At 42.5% G+C, this 16,490-nt stretch overlaps 1 protein-coding gene across 13 annotated transcripts in view; it reads right to left on the bottom strand.

The window, feature by feature from the left end:
* LOC141754064 (polyhomeotic-like protein 1) overlaps positions 1-16,490 on the bottom strand; it is a 25,825-nt gene extending 9,335 nt beyond the window's left edge. For 3 of the 13 annotated variants that reach the window (XR_012590555.1, XM_074612870.1, XM_074612874.1), the window contains exons 1-12: positions 16,199-16,490; positions 14,551-14,678; positions 12,458-12,574; positions 10,423-10,494; positions 9,275-9,397; positions 8,482-8,646; positions 8,299-8,380; positions 6,544-7,523; positions 3,549-3,684; positions 3,299-3,468; positions 2,680-2,767; positions 481-568 (exon numbers count right to left, since the gene is read on the bottom strand). Coding sequence is in view for 12 of the 13 variants with exons in the window: in XM_074612870.1 (XP_074468971.1) it covers positions 481-568; positions 2,680-2,767; positions 3,299-3,468; positions 3,549-3,684; positions 6,544-7,523; positions 8,299-8,380; positions 8,482-8,646; positions 9,275-9,397; positions 10,423-10,494; positions 12,458-12,574; positions 14,551-14,678; positions 16,199-16,241 (2,192 nt within the window). In the remaining variant the exon portion in view is untranslated. Of the gene's footprint in view, positions 1-480; positions 569-2,679; positions 2,768-3,298; positions 3,469-3,548; positions 3,685-6,543; positions 7,524-8,298; positions 8,381-8,481; positions 8,647-9,274; positions 9,398-10,422; positions 10,495-12,457; positions 12,575-14,546; positions 14,679-16,198 lie in introns of those variants that run through there. The other 10 variants (XM_074612877.1, XM_074612879.1, XM_074612881.1 and 7 more) reach the window with 8 other exon arrangements.

The following is a 16,490-nucleotide window of genomic DNA, read 5'->3' as shown; positions in this document are numbered from 1 at the left end:
CATACGTGGTATATAATCTATACACATGTAGTGGGCAAAGGGACAAATGCAAAGCAGAAGCAGAACATGTAAAATCATACGCTGCTCAAAACAATGCAGGCAGTGCATTGTTTATATAGTGAAACATGTACGACATAATATATACATTTTAATATGGAGCAAATTTAAAAGAGAAATTAACAGGACTGCACTGCAATTTGACAGAAAACAGACAAGTTTACATAGAGAAAAGTGGATGAAGTGGCACTATCCAGAATTCAAACATGAGAATAAAACATGAGAACAGAAAACATACATGCTGTGTGATATCCAGCTGTAGCCACCTGAGAATGCACACACTGTTTGAGAGAAACGGTTTTCTATTACAATAAGATGTTGTTGAGAGAAATAAGGCTACAGAGGCTGCCGCATTCAGCAGTATAGTGCTTTTTCTAAGGTGGCTTCCACTGCATATATTATATTTCATGCATGTTGAAGTACCTCTTGGCACAAGACATGGAGCAGAACCTTTTGGTGCCTCTGAACTGGCTGGCAGGAGCAAAGTTTTTACAGTACTCACACTTCAGCACTGAGGGGGAGGGAAAAAACAGAGCAGATGGTAAATATATAATTTTTAACATGTTTTTTTTGTACATAAATAAATGTGTAGCGCTGCTATAATGTTACATCAGAAAATCCAGAGAAATACAAATCAAATAGCTCTAAGGTTTAAGTCTGTAATGATATTTCACTGTGCTGCTGTGCTGCCTTCCAGTCAAAGTACGAGGTGGGAAACTCCCAGCTCAAAGGTTGTAATTAAAACCTCTGTGCGTTCCTGTGGCCCAGCTTGGACAAACACGGGTCAAACAGGGTCATGTTGTTGCACAGAATTAAATCCTGCCCTCTGTATCCATGTTATGTTCATTATATTTGGCAAGTATAACTAGCAAATTAGCATGGACGGCTTAATTACAATAAGCGTAAATTAGCACCTAAAATGTGTGACCTTATCCTTATTCTGTTTTGAAATATTTTAACCCAAATTTGTTTTAACGCCACTAATTCCTTTAACGCATTAATGCAACTTGTGTTTTTTAAGTTGTAGCGGTTCAGTTTTTATCATATGAAACTAGAAAAACCCAATGAATCCATCGGTACCAACCATGTCAAACTAGCTTGTGGCAAAGGAGGTTAAAGGGACTGTTTGTAACTTCTTACACGTATAAATCAATCCAGGTCGGTGTCCCATGCGTGCTCGCATATGCGCGCTCGCTTGTGTCTACGCTGTTCAGACTCAGACTCCAACACAAACTACAGTGAAGCACCAAAACCTCTTGGTTGTATCTAGTGAAGCCCGTCTGTTAAACAGTGTTGGCCGCGGTCGGAGGATGCGGGAGAGACCGTAGCTTTGGTCTCCAGGACCGGAGTCTCTGCTGTACTCTGCTCCTCTGCCTGCCTTCACTCACACACCGCGCTCGTTCTCACTTCTCTCTCGCTCCACCTCTCACGTGCATGCTGCACACTCCACACTGCAGAAGAGTTAGTTTAGCTCTGAGAATATCTAGTGAACGTTTGTGCAAAAATAACTGCTGCAGCTCCTCCAGACCAACAGAGGTTTCCCGTGTCTTGTGAAGTGACGGGGCTCCGCAGAGAGAAATGTTATCGTCTCCGTCCAAAACTCCGGCGTCTCCCCTGTTCCCTCCAGCCGCGGTCGGGAGGCTGAGGCAGGAAAAGCCAACACTAGGATCGGCATTGATTCATGGAGAGACCTTCGTCTGGTCAGCTAACATTACTGCCAAGCAGCTGAAATATAGAGTGATATTGTGCTTTTAGCTGACGTGTGTCGCCTCACTGTGTTGACGGATGCTTGCTCACATTCAGGTAACGCATGCACACGGGCGAGCGCGAGCAACAGGACTCAGACTTTCGTTGACTTAACGGCCACAGGTGTCACTGTTAACAAGACATTCTGATTCTTACCAACAGTACCTTTAAATTACGCTCAAAACTTACACTAAATTGTGGCGAGGAAAAACTGTCATGTCCATTTTCAAAGGGGTCCCTTGACCTCCGACCTCCAGATCAGTGAATGTAAATGGGTTCTATGGGTACCCACGAGTCTCCCCTTTACAGACATGCCCACTTTATGATAATCACATGCAGTTTGGGGCAAGTCATAGTCAAGTCAGCACACTGACACACTGACAGCTGTTGTTGCCTGTTGGGCTGCAGTTTACCATGTTATGATTGGAGCACATTGTTTTATGCTAAGTGCATGTTTTGTGTTGCTAATTGATTTCCAATAATATATATATATATATATATATATATATATACATATATTTACATAAAGCAGCATATTTGCCCACTCCCATGTTGATAAGAATATTAAATACTTGACAAATCTCCCTTTTAGGTACATTATCAACAGATAAAATATGTGCGATTCATTTCTTAATCTTCTTTAATCACGATTAACTATGGACAATCATGCAATTAATTGAGGTTAAATATTTTAATTGATTGACAGCCCATAGTTTTAGTCATCTGAAGGTAAAAATTTAATTTCAATGTATTTAGAGGATTATAAATATTCATATCAAAGTACTGTTGTCAAACTAGCGTGCCGTTATGAAGCGATTTTCTACCCTCAAACATGTCTGGAAGGCAGCAGTCCTGTCACAGAAGTTTGGCTGTTACCTGTCGCTGTTGTAACAGTCTCTGATTGGTTAGTGTCCAGACTGTCTGTCAGATCCTCACTAGCCGAGTCCTTTACTGAACCACACACCTGTCAATCAAACACAACAAGCAATATTAAGAAAAGGTTGGTGACCAGGAGACCAGTGTCATACATGAGTCTTTTTTTAAGTCATATCGCTCTCTTTAAAGCCACCAGACTCCATTCCAGACTTCAAATAATCCAAACTAACCCTTTCAGTTATTTCCTACTAGTTTCAGCTAGTGCTAGCATTCACATTATTCATAACATTATTGATTAGCTTGACAAAAAAATGGAAAATAATGCAGGTGGACCCGCCCTTTAAAGTTACTTTTCATGCAAAAATGGCAGAAAATGCTGTTTTCAGCCTCTCAATTATGGACATTTCCTTCTTTTCCCTGTTTCAAATCATTAAACTGAATATCTTTGGGGTTTGAACTGACAAAACAAGACTTTTAAAGACATAACCTTGGACTCTGAGAAACTGGCATGGACATTGTTCGCTATTTTCTGACATTTTATAGACCAAGCGATTAATCGATCATGTTACACAGCCATACTTGAAGGGAGTATTAGAAACTACAAATCCCATGTACTCACAGGGAAAGGCTCTGCCCCTTCCTGGATGACGAAGCCCTCTATGAGGTGTGTGAGGACGTTGGGTTTCACCACAGCTTGAGGGGGAGGAGCTCTCTCCCCCTGGCAGACCCCACGGGACACTGACAGCACCGGGGAGGGAGAGGAGGAGGCTGGAGGAGGAGCACCAGGGCCTGGAGGGGGAGAACGGAGAGGAGCAGTAAATATTGTGTTACATTCACACTCATAAACATACACGTTTCTATGTTGTTACCTGCTTCGATGGGATTGGTCGGGAGTGCCGAGGCGTGATCTCTGACTGGCTGGAGCCGTGGAGGGGAGGGGCCGTCTTCGTCATTGGCTGAGTTGGAGTCTGATTTTCTTTTTAGAGAGCCAGTCAACTGCTTTCCCTAAAACAAACAGTTTAAACGCAGATGAAGAGATGAAAAGTCAACAGAACAGCTACAGGAGTAGTTCAGGCAGCAGTTCTTAAAAAGTCAAAGTAAGGGGAATCCTTTACTATTAATTGATTCATTTAGCCTTCACGGGCTCTCAGATCTTCTACTGCTGCTAAATCTACACACAATACTGCGCACAAGAAAACAGGCAGCGCAGCTTTTATTTACTATGCTCCAAACTGATATAAATTACCAAAAGATATAAAAGATACAGGCTCTTTGAACATGTCATCTGAAAACCTATTGAAGGCTGCACGGTGGTGCAGTGGTTAGCACTGGCGCCTCACAGCTAGAGGGTTGCAGGTTCGAATCCGGCTTGGGACCCTTCTGTGTGGAGTTTGCATGTTCTCCCCGTGTTAGCGTGGGTTTTCTCCGGGTACTCCGGTTTCCTCCCACAGTCCAAAGACATGCAGGTTAGGTTAATTGTGGACTCTAAATTGGTTGTCTGTCTCTATGTGTCAGCCCTGCGATGGACTGGCGACCTGTCCAGGGTGTACCCTGCCTTCGCCCAATGTCGGCTGGGATCGGCTCCAGCCCCCCCGCAACCCCTAACGGGATAAGCGGTTGCAGATGGATGGATGGATGAAAACCTATTGATTTATTATTATTTATTTTTGTCTAATTCTCTTTTTTTAATTGTTAATGTTCTCTGTTTTATATATTTTACTGTAAATATATTGACTAATTGTATTATCTATCTACCCTTGTTTGAATGTGTGGCATTTTTCATTTTATTTTGTAAAGCACTTTGAGCTATATCTCTTTTATGAAAAGCGCTCTATAAATAAAGTTATAATTAATTTGATTATTAACATTCATTTTTACTTATTTATTTTTACTATTATTATTATCATTATTAGCTTTTATTATTTTAATTATATATGTAGTAATTGAAATAAGTGATCAACATAATTATTAGTACCATTTATTTATTTATTTAGTTATTCATTTATCTGTCCTCCTCGGACAAACCTGCATATTCCGTCGGTCACAATTATTCATATATACTGGAAAAACAAAGTTCAGAAACTTGTGTTTGGTGGATTATTTTTCTGTTGTTACAATGCTAATGGTCATTGTATTCTACATGGTTGGAAAGCCTGTTTATTTACCTTCGCAATGATGTCCAACTTGCATAGCTGATTATGTGGGTAGCGCCCAAGAATAATTTGCCAAAATGCTCTGCCAATGGTAAACAGTGTATTCTCCTAAGGCTACCAGGAAGCCTGCAATGACTGCCCTTCACCGTCAGGCCCGTTTGCGCTGGTGTCGACAACACAGACAATGTTACCTGAACATGTGGGGGAATGTCATGTTCAGTGATGAGTCCAGGTTCTGTCTGCCAAAGTTGGATGGCAGGGTCAAAGTATGGAGACGACATGGAGAACGCTATGCTGATTGTTGAACCGATGGAGTAACAGCTTTTGGTGGGGGCAGTGTCATGGTGGGGGGGGCATCTCCCTCACTGGAAAAACAAGGGTTGTCATCATTGAAGGCCATCTCAATGCAGGGAGATATCGGGATGAGATTCTGCAGCCAGTGGCGATCCCATATCTCCACAATCTGGGACCTAACTTCATCCTCCAAGATGACAACACTCGCCCCCACAGAGCCAGGGTTATCACAGACTACCTCCACAATGTGTAGAGTAGAGAGAATGGAACGGCCTGCCAAGAGTCCAGACCTCAACGCAATTCAACACTTGTGGGATCAGCTTGGGCGTGCTGTACGTGTTAGAGTGACCAACACAACCACGCTGGCTGACCTGCAACGAATCCTGGTTGAGGAATGGAACGCCATCCCACAGCAACGTGTGACCAGGTTGGTGACCAGCATGAGGAGGAGGTGCCAGGCTGTTGTGGCTGCGTATGGATCTTCCACCGCTACTGAGGCTCCTGACGGTGTATTAAATGAATAAAGTGTCAAATTGCCAATATGTCTTGTTTGTTCCTTGTTACTGATAGAGAGTTCAATCATCCAATCCACCAAACAACTCAAAACAAGAGTCAAAACCAACAGGAGAATACACTGTTTACCATTGAGAGCATTTTGGCAAATTTTTCTTGGGCGCTCCCCACATAATCAGCTGTGCTGCTCATCCCACAAATGCATGATCCTTTCAAGTTGGACATCATTGTGAAGGTAAATAAACAGGCTTTCCAACCATGTAAAATACAATGACCATTAACATTGTAATAACAAAGAAATAATCCACCAAACACAAGTTTCTGAACTTTGTTTTTCCAGTTTATATGAACATGTCACACTTGCACAACGCACTTTCATACATGCACACACTTACAATACTCCCACTAACGAAAACAACTACAAGTCTGTACCTTATTCAAATCATAACATCTGTTTCATACGTCTTGTGTTGATGTCGGTATATTTTGTTACACCTTTGTAGTATGTCACACTGACAAAATGTAAAAAAGATAAATTAAATTAAATTAAAATGAAAGCAGAGAACTTCTATCAGACTCATAAGAGACCTCAGACCACAACTGAATGACATTTTGTTTCCAGAAGCCATTTGAGAGTGTAATTGTTCTGGGTTGAGCTGTTGCAACTGTCTACTATGTACATAAGAAGTGCTGTAGTTGTATAGTTTTTATTTATACAGCCAAAAATCACAAGTTTGCCTTAGAGGACATACTGTATAAATGTACTAGAAGATAGGAAAAAATAAAACCTGTGCTCACAGTAATCATTTAAATCCCACCTCTAAACGGGATAACTGAACTGTTGTAAAATTAAACTTCATATCACACAGTAAAGATGAAATCCAATGAAGCGTAAATAGCTGACCTGTGGTGTCTGACTTCCTGATGAGTCTCCATTGGTGGTGACAGCAGCTGATGCTCCTCTCTGCTCTGCCGTCACCAGGGGGAGGGAGAGGGAGGAACGGGACATCGAGGAAGGAGGAGAGGAGACCGCAGAGGCCTGGGAGGAGGCGGGGATCAAAGCCAGGGGTCCGTTCTGACTCTGTCCAGAGCTCTGATTGGCCTGTGGATGCACCTGAGAGACCTGAGCCAACGGGGGAGCCTCCTGGGGCGACTGAAGCGTCTTTAGCCCCACCCCTCGGCCCACGACCCCGGCCTCCCTGGAAGCGATAGACGCCACCATGGTGAGCAGGCTGGACGAGCTGCTGAGGACGGCGGCTCCGTCCTGGCAGCAGCTGCCCCGGGCCATAGCCAGAGCCTGGGCGTTTCCCAGCGTGCTCTGCCTCGCGCCCACGATCTGGACCGGGATGTGCGGCGGCTGGGGGGGCTGAGCGGAGCTACTGACGGGCGGCGGGGCGGGCAGGATGGGAGGGGGGTTCCTAGAAGGCAGCTGGAGGGGCAGGCGGAGCCCCTGCAGGGTTTTGGGTTGGATGGGGATGGGTCCATTGCCGTGGCCTGATTTCTCCGCGCTGAGCGAGGTCTTCTGCAGAGGCTGCACCACCAGCGTCTGAGCGTTGACCGCTGGTTTGATGGTCGCTGTGCCAACGGGGTACCCGTGGGCCTGGGATGCTGCGCTGGACGTCAGGACCAGAGTGTGTGCTGATGTGGGAACTGTGGTTCCTGTGGTGAGAGTCCGGGTTCCGTGAAGCAGGAGCTGGGAGAGAGGTATGGAGGAGGTGGAGGAGGTGGAGGAGGCACCAGAGGAAGAGGAGGGGTGGGCTTTGAGGTTGGTGGGCTGAGGGTACGTGGGGATTTTGATGTGGGGCGGCTGGTGCTGTGGCTGGCTGGGCTTAGTGGGGGACTGGGAGTTCAACTGGTGGGAGGGCTGGACCAGGGAGTAGGCAGCTGAAGAGACAGAAAAAAACTAATTACACACCAACATCTATGACACTTAAAGGGGGAGTTTGGGTGTTTTGAAGCACAGTAATGTACTACTGTGGACGGGGCCGGCAGCAAAATGTATTTTAGCACCGGAAAGAAAAAAAACAAAATTATATCAGTTTAAGTGTACGCTTTATTTAGTGTACGCTTTATTTAGAATATTTTCACCGCTTGACCTTGCCGTGAGACAGTCCTTTCTGACTGGGAACTGAAGCCACCAAGCCAACATGTATCCATATATGCTCTTGCAAAAAACCAACAGACTCCATTGAAAAAAACTAAAATTTGACCTCGCAGAACACGAGAGTTGCTGATCTACCGCTGCCTCCATCCGTTAGCTTCTTTTCGTTATTGTGACGCTTTGGTGAATCCGAACTAACCAAAGACACACAATCACACAAACAAACCAGCAACCAGCAACGTCTGTGTTCTGTGAAGTAAAATGACTCCTTTTTTCAATGGAGTCTGGTTGCTTTGGAGCGAGCATAGGCAACAGCTTCAGTTCCCCATTGGAAACACACACTGTATTCTGTAGCTGTCTCATTGCAAGGTAAACCGGTACAAATTTTGTAAATATAGCATCCACTTAGATAAAGGAAAAGTGTATTTTAACCACCTTACCCGGGGATCTAAAGCCGTTTCTTTAAACCTGCATCAACAACACCAACACATCATCCCCTTATAAACTTGATATGGTGAACTTGTTAGCTTACAGAGGCAGCTTTCCTTTCCTCTATACCTGAGTCACTCCTCTCTGGGGCTTCAGTCTTAACACCAACACCTTTGGGACTGGACACACCTCGCATGGCTAGATTCTGCACCTAGAGACAGGAAGGGAGAGAAGAAATATAAAGGGCAATCTGTGAAAAGATAAAAAAAGTTAGTATTCTCCTCAAATAATCAACATATTAATTCCACAAACCTGGTCATTATCGGATTGGCTGCTGGAAGAGGAAGTTGGAGTTACTTCTTGTTGCTGTTGCTGAGCCTGTGGCTGCTGGGTGACGGTTGCCACGGCAGCGGTTGCCGTGTTGCCGGGCATAAAGATGAGCTGTGATGAGATGGGGGCCCTCAGGGAGCGGTTGACCTGCAGGACGACAGGACGGCCATCAAACACACAGAAAGTGAGCTGGTGTAAAGTAGAAGCTGGATGTCTGCACGTTGGTCCTGACAGAGGACACATTTAATACTCAAACTGACATAAAATGAGTCATCAAAACTTAATGTCATTAACGAAAACTATGACCAAATATGTTTGTCAATGACCTTTTTTTCCATGACTAAGACGAGATGATGACGAGATGGCACATAGGTCATTAAACACTAACTGTGACGATACCCAACATGCAATAACACGCAAAAAAAAGATGAGACTAAAATGTAGTTTAAAAAAATAAAAAACTTTACCAAAATCTCTCTTTCTATTCGTCACCTACCACTTTCTCTTCCCCTCTCTCTATCACGGTCTCGCTCTCTCAAACACACACAAAAACTATGAAGGATAAAAATGACTAAAATGGGACTAAAACTAATAAGCATTTTGGTCTAAAGACTAAGACTAAATGTAAAATAGCTGCCAGAATGAACACTGGTCCTCATCCTGCCAACAGAAGGCAAAGTTGTTCCCCAAATATCTCAAATGTACAGATTCTTGCTCAGTGTATTAAAAGTGATACATGACAATGCAATCCACTCAAAGTTGTGGTGAAACTCACCCTCAGGTACATTTGTCCCTGCCCCCCCGCCGTCCCACTGAGCAGCACTGATTGGCTGATTGTGGACGTCGTCGGGGCGCCGATAGGACGGCTGCTGGTTGTAGATCCAGATGTTACAATGGCCTGACAAACGATAATGAGTAACTTCAATGAGTAGAATTGATGTTTTTTATGCATTACTTTTTCAATCAGGAGAGCATGTTACAGTGATACTTGGTTTTCTTGAGACTCCTTAAAAACTTGGTATTTCACCCTGGGGCGGCGCCTTACGTCCTGCGTCGTATTGAGTGCCTGATGCACGTTATCGTCAGCTCGCTTTGGGTTGTCTCGTCACTTTTTGGATAAACCCTAATCTAAAAAGTTGTATATTAACCTAATCTTTGCCTTAAACCTATAGGAGACCTCACAAATAATTGTAACTTCAAACCGAGAGGATTTTTTTGTGATCATCGATTTACAAAGTAACACTTTTTAGATTTTATTCAGCAAGTTTGCCTAATTGTCCAAAGTTTAGAAATAAAACTAGTCTTCCTTTTAGGATTTATGTTCTGCATTCTTAGGAAGGTGCACGCAGGTAATCATATAACTGTACTGTCCATTCCAAGAAATATTCTTATTTAATTCATATTTATACTATAATTTAATTGATATTTAACACTCTTAATAGATCCCACTTCTCAGCATTTTGTATTTACTTATTTGCACTACGGTTATATGTTATATATATTAAATGCACATATTTCTTATATTGTCATTTCTCATTCTTATTTTTATTATTTACTTATATCTCTCTACATATATTGTGTTATATATTGTAACACTATGTACATAATTTACATGTTACTTACTGCTTTTTCTGTTTTATCATATTTCTTTATGTTTATATAAGAGCAACTGTAACGTCCCCATTTCCCCCCGGGGATCATTAAGTATTTGTATTTCTGATTCTGATAAAGTAGAGTAATGAGCGTGCACTCAGAGCACGACGGGCTGAGACGGTCACAGAGCTCGCCGAAGCGTGCTCTGCTACGTCATGCAAAACCACGCCATCCGGGTGAAACACCAAGTTTTTAGGGAATCCCAGGTTTTTTTAGCTTGTAAGTGACAAAGAGCAGCCATTTTGTTGTAACCATGGAAACAGTACATACAGCTGCGGTGCTGGTGGTCTGAGAAGAGCCGCTGCTGGAAGGACTTGACTGACGACTGGCTGCCAGAGTGGCCTGGGAGGAAGAGGAAGAGGAAGAGGAAACGCTTTAGGTCTCAGTCTCCTCCAAACAAACTCAACAGCGGGATGTTTGCAGAGGCTGTCAGACTGCTGAATGAATCACTGCCAGTCCAATATACTTATATATTATATTATTATAAACTGGAAAAACAAAGTTTGGAAACTTGTGTTTGGTGGATTATTTCTTTGTTGTTACAATGCTAATGGTCATTGTATTTTACATGGTTGGAAAGCCTGTTTATTTACCTTCGCAATGATGTCCCACTTGTAAGGATCATGCATTTGTGGGATGAGCAGCACAGCTGATTATGTGGGTAGCGCCCAAGAAAAATTTGCCAAAATGCTCCATCAATGGTAAACAGTGTATTCTCCTGTTGGTATTGACTCTTGTTTTGAGTTGTTTGGTGGATTGGATGATTGAACTCTCTATTAGTAACAAGGAACAAACAAGACATATTGGCTATTTTACACTTTATTCATTTAATACACCGTCAGGAGCCTCAGTTGCGGTGGAAGATGCATACGCAGCCACAACAGCCTGGCACCTCCTCCTCATGCTGGTCACCAACCTGGTCACACGTTGCTGTGGGATGGCATTCCATTCCTCAACCAGGATTCGTTGCAGGTCAGCCAGCGTGGGTGTGTTGGTCACTCTAACACGTACAGCACGCCCAAGCTGATCCCACAAGTGTTGAATTGGGTTGAGGTGTGGACTCTTGGCAGGCCGTTCCATTCTCTCTACTCCCACATTGTGGAGGTAGTCTGTGATAACCCTGGCTCTGTGGGGGTGAGTGTTGTCATCTTGGAGGATGAAGTTAGGTCCCAGATTTGGAGATATGGGATCGCCACTGGCTGCAGAATCTCATCCCGATATCTCGCTGCATTGAGATGGCCTTCAATGATGACAAGCCTTGTTTTGCCAGTGAGGGAGATGCCGCCTCACACCATGACACTTCCCCAACCAAAAGCTGTTACTCCATCGGCGCAACAATCAGCATAGCGTTCTCCGCGTCGTCTCCATACTTTGACCCTACCATCCAACTTTCGCAGACAGAACCTGGACTCATCACTGAACATGACATTCCCCCACATGTCGACGCCAGCGCAAACGGGTCTGACGGTTAAGGGCAGTCATTGCAGGCTTCCTGGTAGCCTTATGAGAATACACTGTTTACCACTGGCTGAGCATTTTGGCAAATTTTTCTTGGGTGCTACCCACATAATCAGCTGTGCTGCTCATCCCACAAATGCATGATCCTTACAAGTTGGACATCATTGTGAAGGTAAATAAACAGGCTTTCCAACGATGTAAAATACAATGACCATTAGCATTGTAACAACAGAGAAATAATCCACCAAACACAAGTTTCCAAACTTTGTTTTTCCAGTATATATACTTATGAACCGAGGTGGAAGCAAAACAGTTTATCCTGCACTGCTGTAATCACAGCAAAACGTCCCCCTTTCTTTTGGTCACAAACACCATTTTGACCACAGAAAAATTTGTTTTTTTAGGGCTGTCAATCAATGAAAATAATGTATGATTGTCCAAAGTTAATCACGATTAATCAGAAATTAATCACACATATTTGATCTGTTCAAAATGTTCCTTAAAGGGGGATTTGACAAGTATTTAATACTCTTATCAACAATGTATGTATATATTTATTATTGGAAATCAATTAACAACACAAAACAATGAGATATTGTCTAGAAACCCTCACAGGTACTGCATTTAGCATTAAACAATATGCTCAGCTCCTAAAACTGAGCCTGCTATTAACGCGTTCAATTTGACAGCCCTAATTTTTTTAGTTTCTTTATTGTGCCTGCTGTTGGTTGGTTTAGAAGGCTTATTCACTCTGATTTATTAGATCAAGTGTCTTATTTGTTTTTGACTTCTATTCTGACTTTCTCTAAAATGTAGTTCAATGATAAATGACATAACATTCACACACCTTTACCTGTTGCACGGCTGCCAGGTTCTGCAGCTGGGCGTTGTTGATCTGCTGTTGCAGCATCAGCTGCTGGAAGTACTGAGCTGCATTAGGCTGCCTCTGTAACGCCTGCAGGGCCTTGAGGGAGAAGGAGGAGGAGGAGGAGACATGAACAATCACTGGGCAGTAAAGCAAACGGAGAAAGAGATAAGAAAGGAGGACATGAGACGGAGAGGAAGCTAGAAGGATGTACTGAAGGATGATGGAAGAGTAAGGGAGATGGAGAAGATGACAGCAGACAACCAGAAGAAGATGTGTGAGGGAAAGCAGGAGAAATTATAAGCAATAAAATGTGAAGACTTGTAAGAAAAAGAAAGTATAGTGCCATGAAAAATAAGAAAACAGGAGTAAAAGAAATGAGGGCAGGGAGAGCAGAGAGGGAGGGATGCTGTAAAGCCTCCTGCCAGCTGCCTGATGTATGAGCAGAGGCTCGTACTGTAATAAGTTGAGAGATGAAAGCGAGGAGCGGCGGGCTGGATTAGTGTGTGCAGGGTGACAAAGACAGATGGCTGTGCAGGGCGACACAAGCCTGGGAAAATGTACACAGAGCCTCCATCAACCCAGCACGACTCAATCTCTTTCTTCACCTCCCTGTTTCAGTCACTCTCCATCACTTCCTGTCCATCGGCTTACACATGAATCATAAAATATAAAGACAGACAGGTGCATCCTCCTGATCTCGCTTATACACAAACAAGCTCCGTTCACACTTAAACAAGAATCGACATACTGTTTTTTGTCAAGTGAACGCTTCACTGTGTTTAAAGAGAAAAAGCCATATCTTCATTTTCATTGCAAAAGCTTTGCTTGGTAAATTATGGCAGTACATATCCAGTTTACTGACATATTATTCCAGTCGCTACAGCATGGCATACTTGACTTCAAATCTTTACCCTCTCTTGACATGTTTAAAAGTATTTAAAAATCTGTTTTTACAGAGTAATGTTGCTGCTTATTTTCACCTCTGATTCATGGATGTTTTGCGTCTGTTGTTGTGTTTTGGTATAGTTTGTCGTTGCTATGTTATCTGAGCCCGTTTTTACACATAGAAACTTTTGTACTTGCTGCCCATCTTGACCAGGACTCCCTGGCAGAAGAGATATTGGCCCTCAATGGGACCTTTCTGGTTAAATACAGGATAAATAAAAAGCTCATGTTTCTTGAGGAAATGGCAGCATTCAAGGAAAAATAAACCAAATAAGAAAATGAAACAGCAATTATATTTTTATTTGTAGGAAGCATTATGCTTTACACTAAACAAAGCTCTTATGAAAGATTATTACCTAAAACCACGTTAGTAAGATTGTTGCTACTAGAAATAAGAGACCATATTAAAACTAATTAGTTCATTTCCCATTTTCCCATTAACCTATTGGAAGTAGATTTAGAGTTTTTGGCACCCGTTATATATTTTATTTTTTAATCCATGTGAGCAGCCAAAAGCTTCCAGAAGTCTCACTTTTAACATCAAGACCTGAATTCGATGGCTGTGTGCTAGCTGATACCCAGGCAGGCAGCGCTCTTGTTCCAATTAGAAATCTGTAATTACCTTTGTTACGTCCAGCAATAACAACTTAGCTGAATCTTTCCATTTTTATCTACTGATACTGAACTTTGGGAAACACTGATTGACATTTTTCACCACTTTCTGATATTTTATAGACCAAATAATTAATCGATTAATCGAGAAAATAATCAACAGACTAATCAACAATGAAAATAATGGTTAGTTGCAGCCCTACTCAACAGATCTGTAAAACTGAGTTTCTCCACAAAGAATCAGTCAAAAGTACCACTTTAAATGTGGTGTTTACCAGAGATGAGCTCAGAAGTTTCTTGGAAATAAGTCATTCAGCATGAAAAAAAGCATGAAAAATTACTAATCGACTGAAAAAGTCTTAGTCGACTGAGACCAAAACGACCAAGTAGTCGAAAATTTAGTAAAAAGAAAACACTAATCCGGACAGAGTGAAAGCCTGTAAACTGTAAACAAAGCACATGACAGCTCAGACCCGCGCACACACACACACACACACACACACACACACACCTACCTGCACCGCCTGTCTTTCATACAGAGACATGGAATTCATTGGCGAGGGGCGGGAGCTCGTCCCAGACGCAGCGCTCCCATTGGTCGAGGCCCCCTGCTGGTTCTGCTCTCCGTCCGTCTCCATGGCTGCTGAGGAGACAGAGGAGAGGAGCCGTCCATCAGTCAAACACTACGACACTTTCTCTGTGATGAAGACCCACCCGTCACTGGTCCTGATAAACACTGTTGTTCCTCACAGAGAGGAGACGCACTGACTCAATACTTCACTGACTGACACCGTTCTGCTCTCACTCATATGAACACTGGTAGACTGATGTTGATGATTACTGAGTTTTTCTTCTGACACTGTCAACATCTTTGAATTTGACCGTTTTTCCTGCATCACATTATAATAATTCAGTGTCTTACAAACAACTGTTGTCTTGTAGAAGAAACTCTAAAGATAGTTACCCACTAGGAAAGGCTTTTAAATTAAATAAATAGATCGTATTTAAATTAAATTAATTACAAATAAAAAGCATAACAGAACAATTAATTAATAAAAATGTGCAAAGTAAATTAAAACTTCTTTACAGTATTTCTTAACAGTTTTTCTGTGAAGATTTATGACAAACACCCACAATAACAGGGCAAAACAAAGTGGTGTTAAGATGATTCAAATGTAAATGTGTTTCTGCTTATCACTATGAAACAGGTCTGAAGTACTTTGGTTAAAAGGTATTAGAATGTAGTTCCAATGACATCTAAGAGTACAAATGATAGTAAGCATGATGCTGCATTGGTGCTACGATTATGAGGGGGTCCTTGGTAAATGATGTCCCCTGTAAGAGGTCCCTGGCACCAAAATGTTTGTCTGCATTAATGCCAACATTGATATATTTGGAGAAGCTAATATTGGCTGATATATCAACCTTTCTTTTTATCTGTAATTTTTAAAACTGCACATGAACACACCACAGAAGATATTAGAGCAGAATTAAAACTATTTCCTTCTTTAAAACAGGCAAACAACAAAAATAAATACATAAACAATACTAACCCACTTCTTTTTTCCATTTATTCCCCTTTTTCCTACCAAAACATTAGTTATTATTTTTGTTTCTTCTTTATTATTTTGTTTTTCTTTCTTCTTTGTTGTCTAATATCTGCTCTTAGTATGTAGTAGTACTACTATAACTATATAGTACTACCATATTAGTACTATAACTATATAGTACTACCATAGTACTACTATAACTATATAGTACTACCGTAGTAGTACTATAACTATATAGTACTACCATAGTACTACTATAACTATATAGTACTATAACTATATAGTACTACCATAGTACTACTATAACTATATAGTACTATAACTATATAGTACTATTTAGATCTGGTGTATCCATTTCATCCCTGCAGCATCTTTATTAACCACACACACACACACACACTCACTCACACTCACTCACGCACACTCACACACACGCGCGCACACACACACACACACACACACACACACACACACACACACACCTATAATAGCATGTCCCTGTGTTAGCTGCTAGCATCATTAGCATCCTGTGAGGAGCAGACACAGAGCTGCTGTTGCTAGCTTAGCTCCCGTTATCCTCCATGTTGGAGACAGAGCATCAACAGTGGCTCACCGGAGGCTACTCCTCCTCCTCCTCCTCCTCCTCCTCCTAGCATCCCGTTAGCCGCTGCAGCTGTCTGGCTCGTTAACGGAGCTCTCGCTCCGTGCTTACCGTCCCCGGTCCGGGTTGCTCAGCCCCGGCTGCCCGCTGCAGAACGACTCCAGGCGGCTGGACGGTGTCCGGAGCTCCTGGTTGCTGCTCCTTTCTTTAGCTGTGCAGCAGCAGCAGCAGCGGCGGTGGTGTTGGTGGTGCTGGTGCTGGTGGTGCTTTTACTGTTTTGCATAAATTTGCAGCTGATGCTTGT

The sequence above is a fragment of the Sebastes fasciatus genome, chromosome 17 (genome assembly GCF_043250625.1).
Source record: "Sebastes fasciatus isolate fSebFas1 chromosome 17, fSebFas1.pri, whole genome shotgun sequence".
Classification (NCBI taxonomy): Eukaryota; Metazoa; Chordata; class Actinopteri; order Perciformes; family Sebastidae; genus Sebastes; species Sebastes fasciatus.
Note: the sequence above shows the minus strand (reverse complement) of the source record. Positions and strands in the feature narration are given on the sequence as shown.